We start from the raw sequence: 23,363 nt of genomic DNA on the forward strand, positions 1-23,363 counted from the left end.
TATTCATGCACATTAATCCATAGAGGTCTGAAACCACGATCACGTCGCTATGTCTACACCACAAAGAGACGTTGAAGAACAAATGTGGATGTTTAGAGCATTGAGAATTTAAAGGACCTTAGATCCAAGGAAATATTGGGAAACAAATCAGAAACGATTGAAACGTCAATGAAAAGAGTGTGAGATTACAGAGCAGTAAGCCCTTTCAGAGTCAGTAAGCGGTCGGCTATGTTGCTTGTATACAGAGCAAACCAACCCTAAAAAAAGAACAAAAATACCCAAAGCAATTCTCAAGCCAAGCATTAGAGGTGAACTGCTTAATTCCAATGATTAGTTGGAGCGTTAGTTTGGGGCAGCAAGCCAGGCAGACCCGCTTGGCGGTTAAACCCTCCACCTCCGCAGAGTAGCCAGGCCAGGCAGGAAGTTCCAGCTCAGCCACTAAAGAACAGGTTTACCATGGCTACCAGCTCACAGACACTGATGAGGGAAAACTAATCACAACCAGATATACAGAAACACAGAGACTTACATAGTGAGAGGCACACATTTACACACAAACACGGATGCACTCACGAGAAGAGTTTGTAATAGAACAAATGTAGACTGGAGTGCCAGAGGGTGTAACATAAAGTGGCTTGTCATCCATGGATCCCAAGTTTTGCTTGCAGCCAAGAAAAACCTTTAAACGTTTTTTTTTTTAAGCTTAAATTGTCTATTTGCAAAAAAGTAAACACTGGCGTATGAATCATGCAGTCCTAACGCACAGGAACTCCATCAAGTTCATGTAATGGTTCTACTGCTAAAACAGTATACATGTAATTGATATCTGGTGCATGCAGAGTGATTATTTGCTTCATTGCCCTGCTGTAATTCTCAGAGCCTCCTGCATCTTGGAGACTTCCTCCTGTTTCTCGTAGCCTGTCTGGTGGTACACACACTGTGGCCATTGTGCCAGGGTAACAATGAAAGGATGGATTGTCGATTCCAGGGCCAAGCCTTGTGTGTGTGTAAATGTGTGTGCGTGTCTCTGTGTGCACTTGTAAATGCAAGTGTGTGCGTGTGTGTCATTTCCCAAGAGTGCCCATAAAGGTAACAACTCAGGGTCGTTGTTGTACAGCAAAGGTGCGCTGGCTCCTAGTCTTGTCTGCGAGCATGCTGTTTTTTGTGTGTGTGTGTGTAAGAAAGAGGAGCAGAGAGAAACAGAGAAGGGGAGAGACTGAGACACTGAGACAGAGAGAGAGAGAGGTGCGGACAGAGAGAGAGAAATCCTGCATTCGCTCAATGTGATCCTGCCTTGTATACATTTTTTATGACACAACAGGACATGTGGTAAACAGCAGGACTGAGTTTCTGTGTCTTCACTGCTTACCTAAGTCTACAGTATACCACTGAAATCCTAGCGTACACAGCACAGTTAGTGCTATTTAGGTTACGTGTATGCAAGAATGCAAGAACATGCATGAATCTCCTGGAGGAAATCTCCAACCAGCAGTTCCCTTCAAGAGCTTTCAGTTTTTTTACATTGGTTGTGATGTAAGGTTAGGGTTAACACTTAGATGATCCATACTGCATTTCTTATGTCAAATTGCTATCGTTGATTGTGGGCTATGTCGGCTGCATGCAGCATACACTTTCCACATACTCACTCCGTGAATGGAGTGCAGAGCCTGGAAAACTCCAAACACAACTTGTGTACCTGAACTCATATCATTACCCTGGTGCTGTTGTAAGATCTGCTTCAAGATCATTTTAGTCTGTGTTCCTCCAAGTCCACTGAACACACACACACACACACACACACATACACACACATGTACACACAAACCTTGTTAATGGGAAGCAACACAACAACATAGGGCCATAGACAACCTGTCAAGGTCTTCCAAGGAAGCACTAATGTGATTCCACAGCTCAATCAGGGCTCCCTGCTCTGGCCCAGTGTTTTATTACAACCACTGCAGCTACCAAGAGAGAGAGAGGGACAGCGGCCATGGTCCAGTGATATAAAGACCTTGTGATATATACTACCAGCAGACGGTAGAAGGAATGTTTCACAAAGTAAAGAGAGAGAAAGAGAGATGAATAGAGAGCGCGAGAGAGAGTTTCCGGGGCAGTAGACACCATTCTGTTGTCGTAATCACGGTACGTTTGCGTAATTTTAGGACTTTCCGCTCCACCTGTGTGTAAAATGTCCATCTCATTGCTGCTATCAATCCTTAGTGAAGTCAACTAATACTCTGGTTTACGCCCCTTCCCTATCCATCAATCAACACTGGATATCCTCTCCAGCCTGCCCCTGCCCCGTCCTCCTAACCTAAGAAAATGCAGATTAACGCGTGCGATCGTCTCAGATCAGAGCCTTCATTGACAAGGCTAAATCGTGGGGGGATCAGGAGAGACATCTTTGATCTGTTAAACCCCCCTGTCGTCAGGAAGCTCCTGCATGGATGAAGCTGTCGGCCCCGGCACCGAGCTCCCAGAGCAGGCCAGTCTCGCCGCCACGCATTGCTGAAGTCAAACGCACCGCGGAACTTTAACACCGCCAACCCCCACTCTATTGCCCCTGAGGGCAGGATTTCCAAGGCTCAAGAGTCCCACTCACTTTAATCACCCCATCACACACTGAAAGGAAGCCAAATCACCACGACCGACAAGTACACAGTACCTTATGGCACTGGTATTGAGGCTCATATCTTTACACTGTACTGATGTATACTTTCAGATGAATACCAGAATATCTCGAGCTTCCAAAAGGTTTCATGAAGGTTTGAGTCTGACATGCTGGTCAAGACAGTTTGGTAGCTATGGCTATAGAGTTTCTATTCTGCAGAATGAGAAACAACTGTGCGAATCAGTAAGAAGTAGAGTGTAGGAAATCTAGACCCACACTTTTAATTTGTAACTGAAACCTACCATAGTATTCATGCCATATCCGGCAGCTCATTCTCACACTGTCAAAGGGCTGTTTGGAGCATTATAACCGTTGTCTTCCTCACACATATGCAAGAGTAGATATTTCTAAAGACATACCCATTTTCCTTTGCTGAATAAATAATCAAAGCTGTCGTCCATCTGAATTACTGTCAGCCTGTACAATTGGGTACTTCAGTGTGAATTGTTGAATATTAATAGAGTATTATCAATTCTCTTTGTCAAAAAACACATACAACAGTATCGATGATAAAAGCCTCGGACAATAAGACGAGGGATCAGTCAGAGACTCATCTCGTTTCTGTGCATCTGCACGACAATGAGAAGAAAGAGCTCTGTCATCACCCATTCTCCCACACATAAACCAAATGATATCCTAGAATCAGGGGCAAGCAACAGCTTCAGAGACAAAGGCCTACTGTACATTCTGACATCATCATAAATCGGATTCCCTTTAAAGTAAACACAATCTAATTTCCCTTCACTGGGACGAGCAGCGATTTGTTCAATTAATGTTCATTCTAGAAAGGCTACACATTGTGAAAGTTAATAAGGCTGCTGGGTTTGAAAAAAAAAAAACCTTGTAACCCGACATCCAGATCCTGATTAAATGTAATCCCACCAATGAACATACCAAAACAAAACATTTAGATCATTTGAGTGGGATCCTGTATGAAAAAGTCTGCCAAACACAATTTGCCAACAGACGTGGGGAAAAGACAGGACTAGCAAACACAAGCTGTACACATCCCTGTCTCACTTTATTGCAACATCAGTGTGCAACATGAACAAGATGTTCCGCTATTTTAAATATAACCCCGCACCTGCCTTCACTCATTACACTTAATGATCCGTTAGCCACGTTCATGATGAGTGATCCTAAAATCCCTCCGACACGGCGCTGGTCTACAGTACATCCCAGCAACAAGCTTTTCACAGCTGTCTCCTCAGCTCCACTTTAACAGGTAGTGCATTCCACTCCAACAGGACTGACAGCCACCGACGCAGATCCAGCTCACTGAATCACCGTGTCAGAATGAGGCTCTATAAAGAACAGCAAAAGAGTGCGCTGTCACTCCGGGTGACTGTCTTTAACACACACACACACATCCGGGTGCACGTGCACGCGGAACAATGCACACACACCAACACACCCTTGCCCCTCCTGAGATTGCGCCTGGGTGTATGCTAATGTTCTCCTCCCAGTGGCAGCCGGATGTGCAGGGTAACTCCACTGCTGACAAGACAGGAGATAAATGTATAATTAAACATCAGAGTGCCAAGCAATAAAACGTAAAGGATGGAATGAGTCTAATCTTGGCTTGAGGTTTCTCAACCCACAACCACAGGCAACAGCGCAGGAAAAAAATGAATGTGAATGACCCATTTGAATCACACCTCCCACTCCCTTTTGATTCATTTTTTAATTAAGCATAAGGGAGGGATAGAGAGAGAGAGAGAGAGAGAGAGAGAGAGAGAGAGAGAGAGAGAGAGAGAGAGAGAGAGAGAGAGAGAGAGAGAGAGAGAGAGAGAGAGAGAGAGAGAGAGAGAGAGAGAGAGAGAAAGGGGGGGGGGGGGTGAGAGAGAGACCAACACTATGCCATCATGCTGTAACACAAACTTATCTGTGATTTGCCAGGCATGCTTGAGAGTACTTAACCTTGTAGAAAATGCAGTTCATCAACATTGTGTCTCAAACACAAGACACATCCTCCCTCAACCTATAACTCTCCTCCTTGGAACCATTCCCTAACCTTCACAAGCTAATTCATGTTCTCAATTAAACATTTTACTTGTATCAAGTGAAATGTTTCAAAAAGGCAACAGTCCTTCAATCACATATTAAAGTTCAAATAAAACTTTCTTTGTCAATATGGCAAGGGCCATTGTAGTTATATTGCCTACTGAAGCTGACTGGCGCTCTGTCTCCAACTGTGAATCCAATGGGCAATGCACTAGCCAAAAGCTGCATCAGTCTCATTTGGAGCTACATGTATACCTAGGAGAAGATCACACGGGTACAATATCTGTTTGTTTCTGCCTCCAGATGTGAAGCCATTGTAGCATCTGACAGAGATTGCTTGATTAAGACTCTTGAAATAATAATGATGCACTTAACAACATTTCTGTGTTTGTATGGTATTGGGAAAACACAGGTGTAAATACCCCATGAGAATGTATGTTTAATTAATAATACTCTATGCCATTTTGCACTGAAACAAAGTGATTATGTTTGGGGACATGCTGCCAAACTGAGAACCATCTGACCCAAATTGCATGTCAACACTATCATTACCAACTCCTAGGACTGCAATATTCAAAAGATGTACCCTCCGTGAAAGCTTCAGTAAACAGCGCATGAAACATTGAACTGATGTGCTTAGGTTAGGTAAGGCTTTGGCATTACTCACCTCTGATTAGGGTAAGGCTTAGGTGATGTTTACCCAGAATATTTACTAAATAGTAGCATTTGGTATCTCATCACAGAGTATATATCTGAACTAGCAATGTACTAAAAAGGTAACAGTTTAAAAACCTATTACAGTGTATTTCGAACAGGCGTGTCCTACTGCATGCATTTTGAAGACTTGAGAAAAAGGCTGCATGTGTATCAAGGAATCTATGATAAGACATGGTGTGACACAACAATACAAAAATACCTGTACATGGCCCCTGTCACATTTTAATGGAGTTGTCAATGTGTATTGGGACAGGGAATAATTTATGTACCCAGACCAGTCAAATAAAAAATCTGGCCTATCACACCAACTCCTCTTGAATGAGTAGCAGTAAATAGCTATAAACATCAAAATACTCTAGGGAACAATAAATAATGGGAACCATAAATAAAGACAACATAAACAGAGACAGACAACTACAAAGCAATATTTGTGAATCACATTACTGCAGTGTCAAATATTATCTTTGCTGGCCTATTCTCTTGCCTATGGTGTTGCCAGAATGGTTGGGTAACGGAAAACGGCTGCCAGGTTTGTGCTCCCCAGGTGCGTCCTTGCAATGAGCTGTGAACAAGCTGCCTTGGCTGAGCTGGCCAGCGAGCCTCCCTGGATTCTGACTCGTCTACGCAGGCCAGGTACCAGGTGGCCTGCAGCCTCCGGATTAGACTGCAAGCCTCTTTCAACTGGACAACAATAGGAAATTATTCCAAAATATCTATTTAATCTGTGTCTGTTCCCTATGAAAACAATAAGAATGTCCTGACCTCCTCAAATTTACAGTGAATGGTAGATTTCAAATATAAAATGTTTCAGAAATATTGATTCTGTTTCAATTTAAAGCATCACTGGTTAACCATAGTGTGCTGTGTGTATGTTTCAAGGACACAAGGGTTAACAGAATGTCTTACAAGAGTATTTAGTAGCTGTGGACTTATACACCACATGATCCATCTAGTTCATCCCCTCGTTTCCTCCACTATGCCTTCTCCCTCCCAAGCCCCCCTCAAAAAAAATGGAAAGAGCATTCAAATAGCTGAATTAATGTTTCCACATGATAAGCAAGCTTAATATACAGCTGACAATTACAGTACTCACCCTGCCAACTAAAATTGGATCTGGTCCAGAGAATTCCTCCAACACAAACATTTGATTCCAAACCCATCCTCTCTTGGCTCGACTCAGTATTCTTTGTCCTTCGACGAGGCCAAGCGACGTTGCCGTGGAACCAGCTATCTGTAAACTTTTAGACTGTCCGATTATGGGTGTCATGGAGGTGTAGGGAACACAGGTAATCCACACAAGCAGCAGAGATGTCCACAGCTCAGCCAGCATCTCCTCTGAACGTTTTGGCATCTTTTTCTTTTCTTTCCTTTTTTTTTTTTTTACTAGACTTTGCTTCCTTTGCACAATGTCAACAGCACTCTTCCTTAGGTAATGAACAGAGGTTACTTCTTCCTTCTCTGAGCGTTGGGGATCGCATTCATGGTGTGATAGAAAGGTCACTCACGAAGCTTGGCATGTCTCCATAGTCGATGGTAAGGGGTTGAGCTACTCAGTAGACCATCCATTTGGTGTTTAGTCCGTGTGAAAGACCTGGAAAGGGAACAATCAGAGATTGTCTAGTTTCAATCATGTAAATCAGGAGAAAAATGCATAATTCAAAGAGAGGGGAAATACATAAGGATTTCCATGTATGAAAATCAATGGTTAGCTACACCGCACGAAAAGAACAACAAAAATAAGAAAAACCTCACCGTCTTTTGGGGATTTTGATTTCAGGATTAGCGGATATGTTAGTTACTTGTTACAAGACACACCAAACAACAGCAAGTGTGTTCCCTGCTTTGACTGTCTGTTTTTATTAGACAATTGCAACTGCAAAGGCAAATGAGTGTGCCTCTGGTCTTGATATGAGCCAGTCTGTAGCATCAGATTGCTTATCTTTAATCTGATGTTCTGGAGATTACCCTAAAAAGCTTTTTTTCCGCAATTACATGTTTTTTCATGATTTTTGCGTTCATAGTACATTCGCTAAAATTATGCTTTTCAGCAAATACCCTAGCCATATGACTTCAGTGTTCCACATGTCAGTGTAATTGAAGCTTGATAAGACACTCAAGTCTAGTTGGGCTGTAGTTTGTATCTTTAATTCTCCAAGAGCTGCTCATTGTGATCATGATTGATCATGACATTTTTAACAATACCTGTGATAGCCATACTGAGAAATCTTAAAGTTAACCAATTGGCCAGTTCAAATAAGACTCTCAAGGTTAATGAGCAACACTTCTCCTATTCAGATAGGCTGTCTACACGTTTGCCTATTTTGTTTTAATTGGTGGGACCTTCTATGACAAAAAAACATCACGTTTTGGTTACTGCCTGAATTAACTATGTTGAGATCTACAGGAAAGGCCATGCAGCATAACCATGTCATCCTGCAGTAATTACGAACTACCCTACACCTATAACTTGGTATGCTCGGGAACATTTTATAAAGGTTTCTGAATACCACCTCCCATCACAAATCCAGCTGTAAAAACATACTATTCATATGGTAGCCTAAACCACGCAAATGCAAATGTCAAAACGGCTCGGGCACGTAACAAAGTTGATCTTGAGACTGCCAAGCGGGGATCGAATAGAAAATCAAATAGACGGTTCTTGTGAAGATTTCAGAAAGTATCTGACAATAGCTTTTTGAAACAAGTTAAGTGGGTTACACAGACATAGATCATGTGTAGACAAAATGCTGCTTGGTCGACTTTTACGTTAATGTCAGAACGAGAGATATATAAATCTATAGTCTATCGAAATGCATAACCATTTACTGAATCAATAACGCAAAAATAAGTCCATGGTTGACCGCTGTGCCCACAGTAAAAAAAATCGAAAGTACTCGACATTGCTTTGAACATTGTCCATTTGGTATTACAATTTCGTGTAATTAGACAGGTATCATGTCATTGGTGTATGCAAGACTGGAATAGCATTTTTTCGAAGAGCTGTGCATTTACTAACGGTCAGTTGAAGCTGAATTTCCTTCGCATTCGCTCGGAGACAGGTGCCTTTAACAACTAAGCTCAACGCGTGACTCACCGACTGGTTTCAGCACCACTCAGAGTGGACAGATCCCTGCACGAGACGCAGCATCACAGAGCCTGCTCTATACGCGAGATATCGGCTACAGTCAGGCAACTCAGCTGGAAGAGCGATGCAAAATGACGGATGACAAATGCAAAAGAAAATACTACAAATAATAATCCGAAAGTGGTATGAATATGAGTTAATATCTGCGGCACAAACCAAAAAATGAACTTAGGCTACAAAGTTTTGAATAAGTAATTTAAGTAGGCTCATCACACAGAATCATCATTGTCACTATCGCCATACAGTTAACCATTTAACTAATAAAACAAAAACACACGGGAAAAGGCATACAGAGTGGAATATGAGACAGGGATCTTATTGTTCATCAGTTTCCTGCTATAGACAGTAGCAGGTAATTTGCTGATATCCCTATACATTCATTCACAGACAATCGCAGACTATTTCCTCTGGATCCTTTGGATGTATAGTGAAAGGGCAATGTAGCGTAAATAACATGCAACGTAACTCAGTCCTCTCACATCCATGCACCTGTTAATACATCTCAGAGGTACTTACTACAGTCTCTTGCATCCTTATGCCTGCAGCATTTCACGTTTTCAAAAATTGTGTTGAATCTCTTACAATTGCATTGCCTATTCGAAAATGGAGGCTTATAAATCGGAGGCAAAGGAACAAAATAAATGTTGAGTAGAGGAGTAGAAATCCTTACAGTTTATCAACAGCAGGAGTGGCAGTACTTCTTGAGGCTCCGACAGGCTTGCTTGCCGACTAGAAAAGTGAGGCGGAGACGAAGGAGAAATGTGCGGCGCTAAGAGCCTCCCCTTTGCCGCGCTCATCAAGAGGCAGGTCAATAGCATCTGAAATTAATGCACGTGCGCCAAGATAGCGCTCAAACAGTCGCGTTTCAAACTTTAGGCTGTTTAGCTGCATACATCGCAAACATACGCAAACGTATTTATTATCAAACCGAATAGCGACATACGTACTTTAATTAGTTTGTTCATATTCTACGTTACTCTGATGGCAACATAGTCTCAGCACAATTGTCCATGGGTTTCTCCCTCGTCCACTTCATTTGAGTAAAGACGCCAACTCCTTCACACCGTAATTTGATATCCACGTCTTTGAAAAGGCAGAGTAAATGAATGCACCTGGTCTACAATGTTCCTTGTAAATTAAACAAGGGATGATTACCCCCAAAATATAGTAGCCTACGCACACAAATTGACCATTTGATCAGAGATCGTCTGTCTACAACTGTCTACAACACATGTCTAGGCTACATTATAAGAAATACTCAGAAAATACTCACAATTACTTACAATCAAATGAATAGGCTACTGATAAGCCCATCTGAAAAACAAGAATAAATGGAAAATACATTGCCACTTAAACCAGTAAAAACCAAAGGGTTTGGAAACTAAAGAATGAAATAGCTTATCTAGAAGACCATGCGGTGTCTTGTGTCACTGAAATGGACACAATGACAAAAGGTAAATACAGTATACAAAACGTATTGTATTTATTCTATATCAACTGACTTTCTCATCCCCCATTGGATTATTACCAGAATAGGTAATAGTGATGATTACAAAAAATAAAATATGTATATAGAAGAGAAAGAGAGAGAGAGAGTGGAGTGCAGTAGAATAATAGGTCTGTCAATTCCATGCAGTGTGGTGTTTTCCAGAGTGAGACAGACAGAGAGCTAGAGAGAGCAAGACAGAGGGATAGTGTGTGTGTGTGTGTGAGAGAGTGAGAGAGAGAGAGAGAGAGACAGAGAGATGGGGAGAGCATGACTGCAGTGCAGATAAGGCGAGAGCCCTCTAGTGTTCAACGCCATAGGAGACTCTTGACGAGGACGAGCACATTTGCCAGTAATGCCTGGGGGAACGGACTTTATTAGGCAGAGAGGATGGTCAGCTCCAATACATTCTGAGGCACACACATCCCTGTTTTTCAATTGTGAAAGAGAACCTCTTTATGAAAAAATCAATGGCTTCCATAATGTATTAGTGCAGCCCTAGGTCCACTGTTACTCCAATATTAGTGTCATGACTGCACGACTGAAGTCACATTAGCACTATCCCCTTAGTGTTCTTAATGATCATTTATCAAAGTAATTGTCGAGTAATTGATAGAAATAGAAATAATGATAAAACTTGATGTTTGCCCGACATCTTTAATTGGATTTAGAAGAAAACTAGTTTCCCGTACAGTGAAAGACTCCCACAAATGGGATAGATCGGAATTAGTGATGATATGAACTCTACTCAATTAAGTTGTGGTAACTTATTAAGAGTTCTTTCTTAAAAGCTGTGAAGCTTCTGATATTTACTTCATCCTCTGCCAATTCATGTGTATTTGCTGTTGCAGTTGCTGATGCAGTTCATGCATCAATATATTGAGCAAATGTCCCAAAACTTATGTTAAATCATTGTTTAGTGTTTCTCTTCTATTACAGCCTTTATTATAAACAGATGAATGGAAAGACCTACAGGGTTAAGAGGAGATGTGAAAGGTTATATGTTCCATAAGCTAAGACTTTTGTAGAACTATATCCAAGAGTCTCTCTTTTTATTGTTGTGGAAATTGCTGTTTGTTTCCACTAGAAAAGCATGGCAATCTGTTGAGGTTCTGGGTTTATAAGTATTTGACCATCAGCTGATTGGAGAGAGTCAATGTACACCTTGACAAGAACAAAGGTACTGGCCACTGCAAAGTCTCTCCAAGGCATGAAAGTCAAAAGATTGTATTTATAGTGAATGGGGAAAAGCAAAGATAATATACTTCCATTAGCTGTTCATGGATACTGCATAATAGACTCATGACTGTCATTAGCACACAGTATATGTTACAGTATGAACACATATGAATGATTAACAAGACAGAATACATGAACAGATAAGACAACAGCTGACTTACTTAGTGTGATTATCATAAGCATGTAAGAAATCCATGATTTATTCACACTCTTTCGCTCTTTCTTTATCTTTCTCTCTCTCATTATCTGCTTTAATTGTTCTTTCTCTGTGACTTGCTATAGAGCAAGTAACACTTGATATATTAGAGTTCTGATATAATAAGTCCATCGTAATATAAATGACTAACCCTAAATATAATATGCAGTGTTCTTCACATATAACGTTAACCATGACATAACTTTTTCTTCATAAATCTTCTGAAATGTTGTGAAATACAAATTATTACAAAACATGTAAATGTACCTCAACAAATTGCTGAAATGTTTTATATTGTTGAGAATTTTGAGAAAATGAGGATTGGCTGTTGCTCTGCTTTAAATCTGTGATTAATTCCACTGACACGGCCCTTGCCAGTGATCAAAATATCAGATGGCTCTGAAAAAGGCAAAGTAAGTGAAGGGGAAATGGTCTTTAGAGCCCAGGCATCCTCAATCGATCATTAGTTACTGCTTTGTCAGTGAAATTAATCACAGAACCATTGCACTGTGCTCTGCAGCCATCATAGCCTGGGACTAAAACATGTCACTGTGGCCCTAATAGTGAGAGCACAGGGAACCAACATTTGTTATCATTCACTGTGTTCCTATAAAGTATTGTCCAATGAATGTGCACATGTTTTTACATTAGAGTATCAAGAAGCGTGTACGTGCTCAAATGGCTTAGAGCACAAAATGAATGTGATTTCCTATTCAGAATATTCAGAACTATGGAAGCCTACGTGTAATTTAAGGTTTGCTATACAGTACAATTACAGCTGCAGTGACAACTAAATGTATTTGATATTGCAGTACTATCCAGAGAAGAACTGAGGAGACCCCAAAATACAATGTCCAAATCAAGTACCTAGGGTATCACCTGTGTAAAAAAACGGAACTAAAAACAAAAAACTGAAAAAAAGGAGCATACTTGTAGGTATAATATTAGCATTCCTAAAAGTCAAATTTTAATTGGAAGCAAATTAAAGTTAATTACTTTTTATGGTGATGTTTAAAGCTCCACAGATAATTAAGTGTGGTGTTGAGAATTCTGATATGTTGACATTTTCAGAATGAACAACCTGTATCGCGAATAGCCCTGAACAAGACAACCAACATCTTCATCATGAAAATTGAAAAACATGGCAGATTTAATTATCACTAGTTTAAATGTTGGTCCTCATTAATTACATTTCGCTTATGTATTCATACTCACATAAAGTAACTGCTCTATACCATCTCAATTATACAGGACCAGTTGGTCCTGTACTGATGTAAACAACATAGACTCCATATGCTCCATATACCATATGCTTCATTATCAAGGTGTACTATGGCAATCTAAAGAAATATACAGTTTGTTCAGATCTTAAGTAACTGCGCAAGTGTTAAAGATTGACCTCTTCCAGGGTCATTCTGTACACATTGTACATTACTTTTAAACTAAATCTAGACAGAGCTGCTCCAGCTCAGATTGAGGTCTGTAGCTTTTGACAATGAGGATGTATGATTAGAGCAGGATGCAGTGATGAAACTTACATTTTAAAACTAAGTAATTGAACATTGATAGATGTTAATGGAGTTTTATAGGCAGCTGAGTGTTGAGGCCTGCTTTTACATTGACGTTGATGGGTGTAATAAATAGACAAAGTGCTGCAGTAATGAATTGTTACCTTTAATAGTGATCATTTATGGTGAGAACCACTTATAGAGGACATGAGAGAAGACTTCTCCCCTCTCAAGATGTGGACGATTGTTAAATCTTTGTGGTAAAAAAGGTGTGGTTAAAATACATGGAAAATTGTGTCCTGTTGTATATGTTGAGCTGTTAGTTTAAATATTGGTCAAGGGGACACTTGAGGAAAAAAGTTTACAGTGATTTACAGTAACTGATACTAATGTGCATGCTAGTATGACCTGTGTAAGCATTGTGTCCGAAATGTGTAAGTATAAATAGTATACATTCAGCTGGAAGCATAATGTGCATGACATTCAAATGTCCAGTATGGTTCAACTAAATTAACTGAATGTTTTTACTCACTTATCCACAATCATGAGAAAAGTTCTGCTTTTTTGATTTACACTCATCTAAATTGTACACTTTGCAGATTGTAATGCAGAGAATAGATACATAAATTGTCTGCAAACATTCTTTAAACCTTGTTATTGACTTGTTCAACCATAAAACTTTTTTGGTATATTGTACTTGTATTATGCTTAATATTCAATGTTGCATTAAAGATTGAGTTAAAAGTGCAGTTAGCCCTGTAGCAAAGGAGTTGCCTATTCTCAGTGGAATTCCACATCTCTAATTAATAATTGGTGCATGTGTCTGACACCACATACGCTTATTTGAAAAGTCATTATAAAATGTCCCCCTTCTGTTTCATCTAGAGTGACTATAAAGGTCCAGTGGGATTGCAATATGGTACCAAAAGTGTTTTGTTCTAGACATTTAATTGCGCAATCTACAAACTTGTTCCTGAGAGTATTACAATATAATAACTCTGTTCCAACATGAAATTAAAAGGAAAATCATTTTCTTAAGGCTAAGATCAATTTTAATGGAACAATATTACAGCTGAAGACAAGCTTTAACCTGAGTCTCAAACCAATTTTTTCATGATAAAAATGCCACAAGCCTAGACTTGCCCTCTAATAAACACAGTGGCTCTGATTTCTAATATAAAGTTGTCACCTTTGGAAAGATGTCCTTTTTCAACTTACCATTTGTAGAAAAATAAATTATTTTACAAACAGAATGTGCTTTTGAGGAAACATTCATATTGTGATCATAGAATGGTGACCTGTAAGTAAAATGCACATCTTTAAAAAAACAACAATAAACATGGAAAGAATCAATACCATCCATGGATTCTCACAACACGCCATGACAGCCTCTTTCAACAATATCTGTAAATAAAAGTCACACAAACATACAAAGAGATTGACAATTACCCACAGAGAGATAAATAGTGTGCTGTTTAGAATGTGTACACACTGAGAGAACTGGAGAAGAATAGAAAAGAGCTGGGACAAACAAATCTGCGCTATTGATTTATTGGGGGGTATAGTCTTAGTGACGGGAGCAAGATTGATCAAATGGAAGGTTATCCTTACTCACAGAGGCAAGCTGTTTGCCAATAGCCATCACCGGAAATTCAAAATGGCTAGAATAGCCCATGACATTCCGGAACACTGCAGATCAAATAGTGGTCATATCGTGTTGAACTATATAAGGATAGTAGTAGCATAGTAAACTTCAATCCCAGAGATATTTACTCCAACAGGCTATAAACAGAACAATATAGAAGCCTTCATTCAAGTGACATCTAGGGCATTGGCACAATATCTGACTTTGCAGGCCATGAGAAGAACTGAATCACAGAGCATATGTACAGTTTTTCAACTTGACACATGAAGCGACTATTAAGAATCTTCCATAGAAAATGATAAATGACAAGTCTGGGTTTGACTTGTTTGTCAAAGTGTGCAGTATCAGTGCATGTGTGCTTTTTGCTCCCCAACAGAGGTGTAATATATTTGTTTTTAACTGAGAATCCACATTCAGTGTATAGTGTATATTTACTGTATCATCCAGAAGCAGAGGCCAAGCTCCAACCAATAGCCCATGCCTAGGGCATCAGGGTCCATGTATTGCTTCAGGGCAGCATCAAGCAGCCAACATATACATACTGACACACTGTCACAGGCTGTAAAAAACAAACACAAGTTGGAAAATCCATAAATACTACATCACTTAGCTGAAATAGACCATGTTCTATTCAAAACCATCTCTTTCCTTAGCCGAAGTCCCAAGATATCTCTGCGGAGAAGGCGGCCTGTTGGAAGTCTATTAATTTCCCTCTGTCTATGTTGACAAAAAATGGCCACTAGGTTTACGGCTGTGAATATCTAATCTGTTAGGAGAGAGCAGTAAAACGAGACACAATTAATCCCTGTGAACCAAAATGTAGTGTGTCCATTAATCTTTTATTGTAACTGCATAACATAATTGAGGCAGTGGCAGGTTGTCAAGGTGGAGGGTGTATGTGTGTGTGTGTGTGTGTGTGTGTGTGGAGGGGGGGGGGGGGGTAGCTGAGGGCATCTGTTCTAGAGGCAACAATACTCAGCCACTCAGTGATTGAGATGAACAGTGAAATATCCTCCATAAGGGCTTCCCTACCTTTCTTACCTTTACCTTCTCTTTAACATCTCCACAGGTTGCCGGATCGATTCCTCGCCGTGACAAATGACGTTGTGTCATTGGGCAAGGCACTTCACCCTACTTGCCTCGGGGGGAATGTCCCTGTACTTACTGTAAGTCGCTCTGGATAAGAGCGTCTGCTAAATGACTAAATGTAAATGTCCACAGGACCTTATCTGAATATTACGTAAATGACAGTTGACATTAAACATTTGAATGTAACAAAATTGGCTTCATGCAAAAGCATGAATAGAGATATTGTCTGGCACTGTATCATTCTCAAATTCATATAGTCTATTAGGCTGATATGAGTTTTACTTAAACAATGCATTGCAAAGCAAGTGTCCAAGCATTTGTACACCGGTTAACCACTGTAAGCGTACATATTACACGTAGGTGATTAGGTTTGGGTTAAAGTAAAAACTGGGTCTGGGTTTTACTCCAACTAAAAGACAAAGACGCTTCAAGGCAATGTCATCAATGCACAGTTGTTTAACTTTTCTTATCTGAAGTGGATGCCTTAAAATGTACTCTTTAAAATGTTGACATTACATTATACATGTTGTTCATCTCAAATGAATTGTAAGTGATTGTATTATCCTAAATTATTTCACAACTGTTTAATTTAATTGATACTCGCAGAAAGAGAGTCTCAATAGTGTAGTATGGTAGGAATATCCCTCAGAGCACCCTAAAGCACCTTTGCAATATAATGTTCACTAGTTCTCCAAAGATTGAATTAGGAATTGATGTAGATGACAATTACCATGCTGTACCAAGATGGGAGTCTCATAATTCATACATTTGAGTAAATATGGCACATGGAAAGCTGAGCTGGAAATTTAATAAAGAGAAGAAACATCTATCACATTTGAATGTTTCATTTCATATTTCACCATTGTGAGGTATATATATATAATGTGAATAAGATAATGGATTATGTTTGTATTTTTGTAATTTTAAAAGTACTACTTCTACAACTTGTGGAGATGCCTCTTGAGCCACATGATGAAGGATGGGACTGTTTGAACATGAATCTGGTAATAGTTCATGCTATAAAAGTTTAATCCCATTACACAAGGAGCCACTCCTCTCCTTACAATAATGTTGGTAAGCAATGTAATATCAATATACTTGTTTGAAACAAGCCAAGTATTGCTTCTAGCTTTAATATGTTGCCTTTTTCATTTACATCCACTGAGTATCGGCCACACTTTGGAAATGTTTAAGGCGATTTCAACATAACTTTGATTAGAGGTCATTTTTGTTTAGGATATTGAGGATTTTGCTGTACTTGAAGCTGGCTGAGACCACATGGACAGGACAGGAAGGTCATAAGAGGCTTTGGGGGGGTCCACACGTTCTTATTTCTTCACACTTTAGTGCAAACCTTGGCATTTCTGAGATTTATAAATAGTATTGAGCCTTTGCTAGGCTCTACTCCCTATGTCTGGATTTATGGCCTGCTCTGTTTGACTGGCGGTTGTCAGAAGCAATTTAAATCAAACTGTCATATAAAGAGGATAAATGAAACCGAAAGAAAACAAGTAAGGAAATATGAACTTTAAGTTTTGCAAGCGTTTAGTTGTTTCATAACTGACACTCTGCATGACTTTTAACAACTTTCGTCCGTCTACAGAAAGGAAAAATTGCATAATACCCATACACAACAATGTGATGTACTGTATGATAATGGTCTTGCATGCATACTGTTGTACAAGATTGTTTGAGAATGATTGCATAATGCTCAACATATATTATCAGCCCTTATAACATAGCAACTCCACCATCAGTGTGTAGAATCATTCTTTTGGTGGGGCTTATCAATAATATATGTATTTGTTGAACATGTATGGACTTAATTGCAACTGCAGAGAAACAGACCATAAACAATGCTGTTATGTATATTTTAATAGCCCTGGATGGTTTTGTGAAAACTTTCCACACAATCTGACAGGCATCACTGACTCTCAGTACACAAAGCAAATCCCTCTGGACAAAGATTTTGTAGAAATAAATGATGTAATTGTCAGAAAATATCTTAGTTTTATGGCCCTGATTTTGCAGATTGTTTTCAACACCCTCAAATCCCTTCACATGGAAAAAAAAATACAACACTGTAACAACTTTGCAATAGATGTTTTTGAGTGAGGAAATTGTTCTTTATCCTATCTCCCTTGCAAGTAGCTGCCTTGAGATAGTCTGTACCAAACCCTGCAGACATCTGCCTTTGCCCTGAAGCCAGCTCCTTCTCAACTCGACTCTGCGTAAAAAAAAACATCCCCTACCCTACTCACACGCTGATCCGAGCCTAGGGTGTAAACGTCCAATTTGATATGCAATCCAATAAATGAACCCTCCTGTTATGTTAGAAACTGCGTTACGGATAAGGAAGTCGGTACAATCAGTCTTCGTTTCAAAAGTTCTCGACCCAGGTTCTTCAAGGTGAAGAAATGGTCACATGTGACCTTGGGCCCACTGAGACCTTGGGTAAAATCTAGTATAACTCTCATGTTCTGGTTCCTCCCAGGCTACCGCCTGCTGGCTTTGCAGAGTAGACCTGCATATTCAAGGAGTGACTGGTTCTCGCTTCACACAACCCATATTCTTATTCCATATTTTGCTGGCTTGTTGGCATATATTGAGGGAAAGGGCAATAATGACCTCTACGAGGACAAGCCATTGGTCAGGAGTACCTTCAGGACCAGTGTTATACACAGATATATTCCACAAATCTCTCCAAACCACAAGTTTGTTCCTCTCATGTGCTGCAGAGGTGTTATTGGTAATGGTTAACTACTCTAGGAAATGTATATGAAATGTGTATCTTCTTCCATTTGGCTTCTTGTATATGTGTGTGTGTGTGTGTGTGTTTATGTTCAGGCGTAGTCAGGTAAGTCGAAATTTACCCTTAACAATTATACGTCAGGTTCATTTAACCAATGTTGAGGATATCATGACGTGTCATAATGAGAACATGGTAAATGTTATTTCAGAGTTGTCAAAGTATGATTAAAGTCAAAATAGACCCTAAAATAATTGAATGGGTATGTGATGAAAATGGCCATGGAGTTCACAGATAATATGAATCTTTACCTGTCTCAACCTTTGCAGTAACGCTGTACATGAAACACAATCCTTACCCATGCAGGTAACCTCAAACAGGACAAAGCTTAACAAAGATTTACAAAGGATTCTTTTTGTAAATCTACCCTTTACCCCCCTGACTCTTCAGTGTCATGGTTCTGTCCTCAAGCCCCGCATATTCACCTCTGTGTAGCCTCTGAGAGCCTGACCCCTTACATTGGGAGCACTTGCTCCTTGTTAAGAGGACTCAGCCCAGGAGGGTGGCAGGGTGATGATGCCACTAATGAAGATGAATATTCAGCCGCTTTAGAGAGGTTCCTGGAACACTTCCCAGCCTGCACTTGGTGTCCCAGTCAAATTGGTGGCGTGATGAGGGGAGGGTTAGGACAGGGGGAGGGTGTAGGGGGCAGGCACGATCATCAACATTCACAACATGCACGCACACACATACATACACGAGCACGCAAGCATGTATTTACACACACACACACACTCAAACACATGTGCATGCACTCACGCACACATGCACACAAACACAATCATACAAGCATGCACGCACACACGTACACACAAACACACACAGCTCATGGGCATTCTCCATTTGATGAGGAGTTGGCTTGAGTGACCCCTCATCCCTTGATGGGGGATCAGCTTGATTTTATGCAAATGAAGTCAGATGGGTGAAGTCTCACCAGAGCTGTTGGAGGGATGAAATAGGACAAATGAAAATCAACAGTACCATGAAAAAGTGTGATGTTCAGAACTGTCAGTGCTTGGAGTGCTTCATGTCCATTCATACGATGTGTGTGTCCGGGATCCCACCTTTGGACAGAAGTGTGAGTTATGGATGCCAGGCAGGGAAAGGAGAGAAATCTATTGCTCATTAGAAGTGTGGACCTTTGGAGGTGAGAAGAGGAGGAATGAGGGGTGGCTCCACCACACCATCGAAGGGGGCTTGTGTGAGAGAGCTTGCGTGTGAAGTGCAAACCCAATGTGTTGGTTTACACACGTATCCTTTCGTGTCCTGGACTCGGATGACCCGGGAAGCTGAGTTGATTCAGCTCTATCAACTCTAACCATCGCTATCTGATAACAAACAGAGAACAGCCATTATAATCTGAACCCAGAAAACAAGCAAGGAGTTTAGCTGGATCAGAAGAACAGACACTATCATTGTTTCTCATAGCAGTTTCAATATTGTGCAAATGATTGCAGGGAAAGAAAATGGGTCTTTGACAACACAAAACCCAGATATACCCCTGCTGCTCCAAATAGATCAGAATAATCCATACATCCTCTTGTTTAGCCAATGTAAAGACAAATATTGGCATAACAACAATTTGAGTAGTTGTCTAAGTTAATTATCTGTGGAAAGCATGAATGTATTGAGAGTTACTGCAATTTCCTCTAAGATGAGAAGTGATTTGAAGAGATGAACTTGCCCTGAGGAACACGTTTTCAAAGATGCATTACAGATGCTGTTTGAGTGACCTATAGTATTTGTTCTGCACTTCTATTACCCTCCTCTAAAAGTCATCGTCTCATACAGAGGACAGAGTACAACTGCTGAAGCAGCTCTTGGGGATGAGAGGTTGGGAGACTTAGCGGATTCTGTTGGCTGTGCATTTCTGCAGAGGGAATTGGCAGATTATTTGGTCAACCTCGATCAGTTCCACCACAGCTTATGAGGGATACATGCTTTCTGGGTAATATTACCCATAAATCCATCAAAGTCAGAGGGCTTGTCCCCTCTGAAAATTCTTGGGACCCACCCAGCACTTGAAAATGATCACAAGTTAGGAGGACCTCACTCTACAGTGGCAGAGGGCATATCTGGGCTAAAACACTCTCTCTATACCCTGCAGTGTAAACTTCACAAATGTCCACCACAGTGAGTGGTAACTGATGGCTTAAATCTGACTTGGACGCTTGGTTCCAATAAAACATTAGAAACTTGAAATGTTCTTGGTGCATGCAGCTCTGTTCTAATTCATATACCTGTGGCCTGTGACACAAAATATTACTGACTAGTTTAAAGCAGCATACTATCTCTGACTAATTAAAAATAAAGGACATACAGTGTCATCTTCCTATATTTTAACTCTTAAACCTGCCAAGAACCTGCCAAGTAAAGATTGTGTCTCCATTGTACCCATGTGCATACTGAGTATAAATCAAAGGCAATAAAGTATGTCTGCTTTTGTTCAGTTATGGCCTCCTGACCCCCCCCCCCCCCCCCCCCCCCCCCCCCTTTGTGAAAGACTGTGTCGAGAAAAACTGTTATTTGGCACAGCTCCCACGGGCTGTCTAACTGCTCATTCGTTAATGCCAACCATTTGGCTAACCATTGATATCCTCTGGCACTAATTAAGACTACACTCATTAAAACATCTGCAATACATCCTGTGTTAACTTTCAGGTTGTTTTTCTCCTCAACACTTTGATCGTTATGTATATGGCTATTCTCAATGTGATTAGTTTAAGCTCAGGTTTTATGATCACAGTGAACAACAACAAAAGAATGGTATAATTTAACCACCTATAGTTACTACTCTCATGCCCACAGTGACTGTTTATATTCATCATTAATGATGTTAGTCAAACTGTAAAATTATTACGTATTTTAAGAAGTATTCAATACATTTTATTTGAATGACATTCAACACAGTTATTGGCAACCCTTTACATAAGATTACATTCACTATCATGTAATTGCATAGCAGTACCTATGGTAAAAACATTGTAGCTACTGTAGATATTGCTATTGAGTTATATGGTTGTTACTGAAACCATATTGTATACTGTTACCCATTTATCCAGTAAACAATGATGATGCTAACAAACGCCTAAGCATTTGTCAATGTCTCAATGAGGCATAATTACTAGGCAAATTTGAACAATTACAGAAGCTTATAAATAGATAAATAAATAATATTTCCACTAAAGGACAAGTGTTTTCATTAAACAAGGCACATTTATAAACAAACAGAAACACTTCACAGTGTTTTGTTGGAAAACATGTCTGCTCCAATGGGTTTGGCGGTAGGGTTTCAGATAAGTGAGCTAATATGAGAGGAGTTCTGGCCCCAACCTCAGCCAAACTGACTATCACTAAGAGGAATTTGAGCAGGTGCTCACATCCGTTTAGGAAGGCAATCAGTTCTTATTCCTGCCCAACATATTGATCCAGCCAACGCTCTGCATTCTTCCTCTCTTTACCTTCAGTGCCAGGATGAATATCTGTTACCAGGGGACTGGGCAGCATCATCTAAAAGCATTAAGACTACACAATGCCCCTCGATATAAAGGCTTATCCCATGTTAACACATTGATCAAGATCGGGGTTTCCCATACAAAAGCAAACCATTAACTGTTGAAACTGTGCCTGCTTTACCAAGCCTGTAGATTTCTAAATTGCCTTAATAGTGGTTAAAGTAAACAGTTGAACTTTATAAGACACTGTTGTAAAATGTTTTCTAAAGGCTGTTTGGCAAGGCTTTATGTGGCATGATGCTCCTGCTGTGTTGGTGTGCACACACACACACACACACACACACACACACATTGGCTGTGTATATTCCCAATGCTAATACACACACACACACACACACACACACACACACACACACATGCTTACACATTCGCACACTTTAAAGTTGTTTAGAGCCTTGGTGAGTTTTTCAGGTGCTGTGGTTTCTCATTATGAGGCTGTTTACTGTGTGGTGGGTAAATAAACCCAGTCCTCCCGCATCTGATAGTGTCACCACGTACTGAACTGGTGCCCTGCTAACCGCTCTGAATACTGCCGCTCCGCACAGGGGCGGAGGTGGGACACTCTTATTTGGTGAAGAGGCACATGAGTGAATGCTATTGTTTGTGTTCTACATTGAAAGGAAAGCTTTTTTTTTGTACAAACTGTTTGTTTAAAAAGATGCCAGGTTGTGGAGGATGCAGGATCTGCAGAAAGAGTGTGCAACCTTTTTTTTTGCTCTACTGCGGCTTTGTGTAACAGTCTAAGTCTGAGCGTGTAATACTTTACTTCAACCCTAATTTACTTGACCACAACTGATGCCCACTGACTGTTCAGTGCCGCACAAATTAATAATAGTGCATGCTTGGTAATGCATGTACACATGTGTAGCAGTTAATGGTTTCACTCTGTATCCAAGTAAAAACATGAACAGCTAACCTGTCCATAATGACAAATCGCACAGTCCTCATGCACGGAAATCAATTCATGGACTATACTAACCCTGTTAGACAAAGTTTTTGCTCAAATAGCAGAGGATTTCTGTCGAGCTTTCCTCTCCTCTGCTCAGCCAAAGGATGGCATGGAGCGAGGCAGAGACAACAGCCTGCAAGGATACCAAGTGTTAACAGCCACCCCAACAGAAAGCTAATGAAGCACCACTAACAGCTTGTGGGGCGTACTAGGCACAAGAAGTTGCTTCAAAAGCGCTCTGTTGAATGCAGCATCTCGCTCAAATGAACAAACTGTATCCTAAGGGTGGCATTAAATAGACAAATTCCATTGGTGGGAATGTGAGTCCAATGTGCGCCTCTGAGAGAGTAGGCTGGAAAAGAATGGGGGGATGATGTGAGATTTCCACAG

The 23,363-nt window shown here is 40.3% G+C and overlaps 1 protein-coding gene and 1 long non-coding RNA gene across 2 annotated transcripts in view; both read right to left on the bottom strand.

Moving 5' to 3' along the window:
• Positions 1 to 6,743, bottom strand: part of cdh8 (cadherin 8) — a 55,759-nt gene extending 49,016 nt beyond the window's left edge. The window contains exon 1 of the mRNA XM_047042099.1: positions 6,486 to 6,743. Within this exon, the coding sequence (XP_046898055.1) occupies positions 6,486 to 6,743 (258 nt within the window). The remainder of the gene's footprint in view (positions 1 to 6,485) is intronic.
• Positions 6,744 to 9,233: 2,490 nt separating this feature from the next.
• On the bottom strand, positions 9,234 to 9,993 carry LOC124481847. Its single transcript, XR_006957695.1, has 3 exons — positions 9,821 to 9,993; positions 9,485 to 9,620; positions 9,234 to 9,355 (listed from the first exon to the last, which is right to left on the bottom strand). It is a non-coding gene; the product is annotated as an uncharacterized LOC124481847 (long non-coding RNA).
• Positions 9,994 to 23,363: the final 13,370 nt, after the last annotated feature.

This window comes from Hypomesus transpacificus, chromosome 19 (assembly GCF_021917145.1).
Source record: "Hypomesus transpacificus isolate Combined female chromosome 19, fHypTra1, whole genome shotgun sequence".
NCBI classification, from domain to species: Eukaryota; Metazoa; Chordata; class Actinopteri; order Osmeriformes; family Osmeridae; genus Hypomesus; species Hypomesus transpacificus.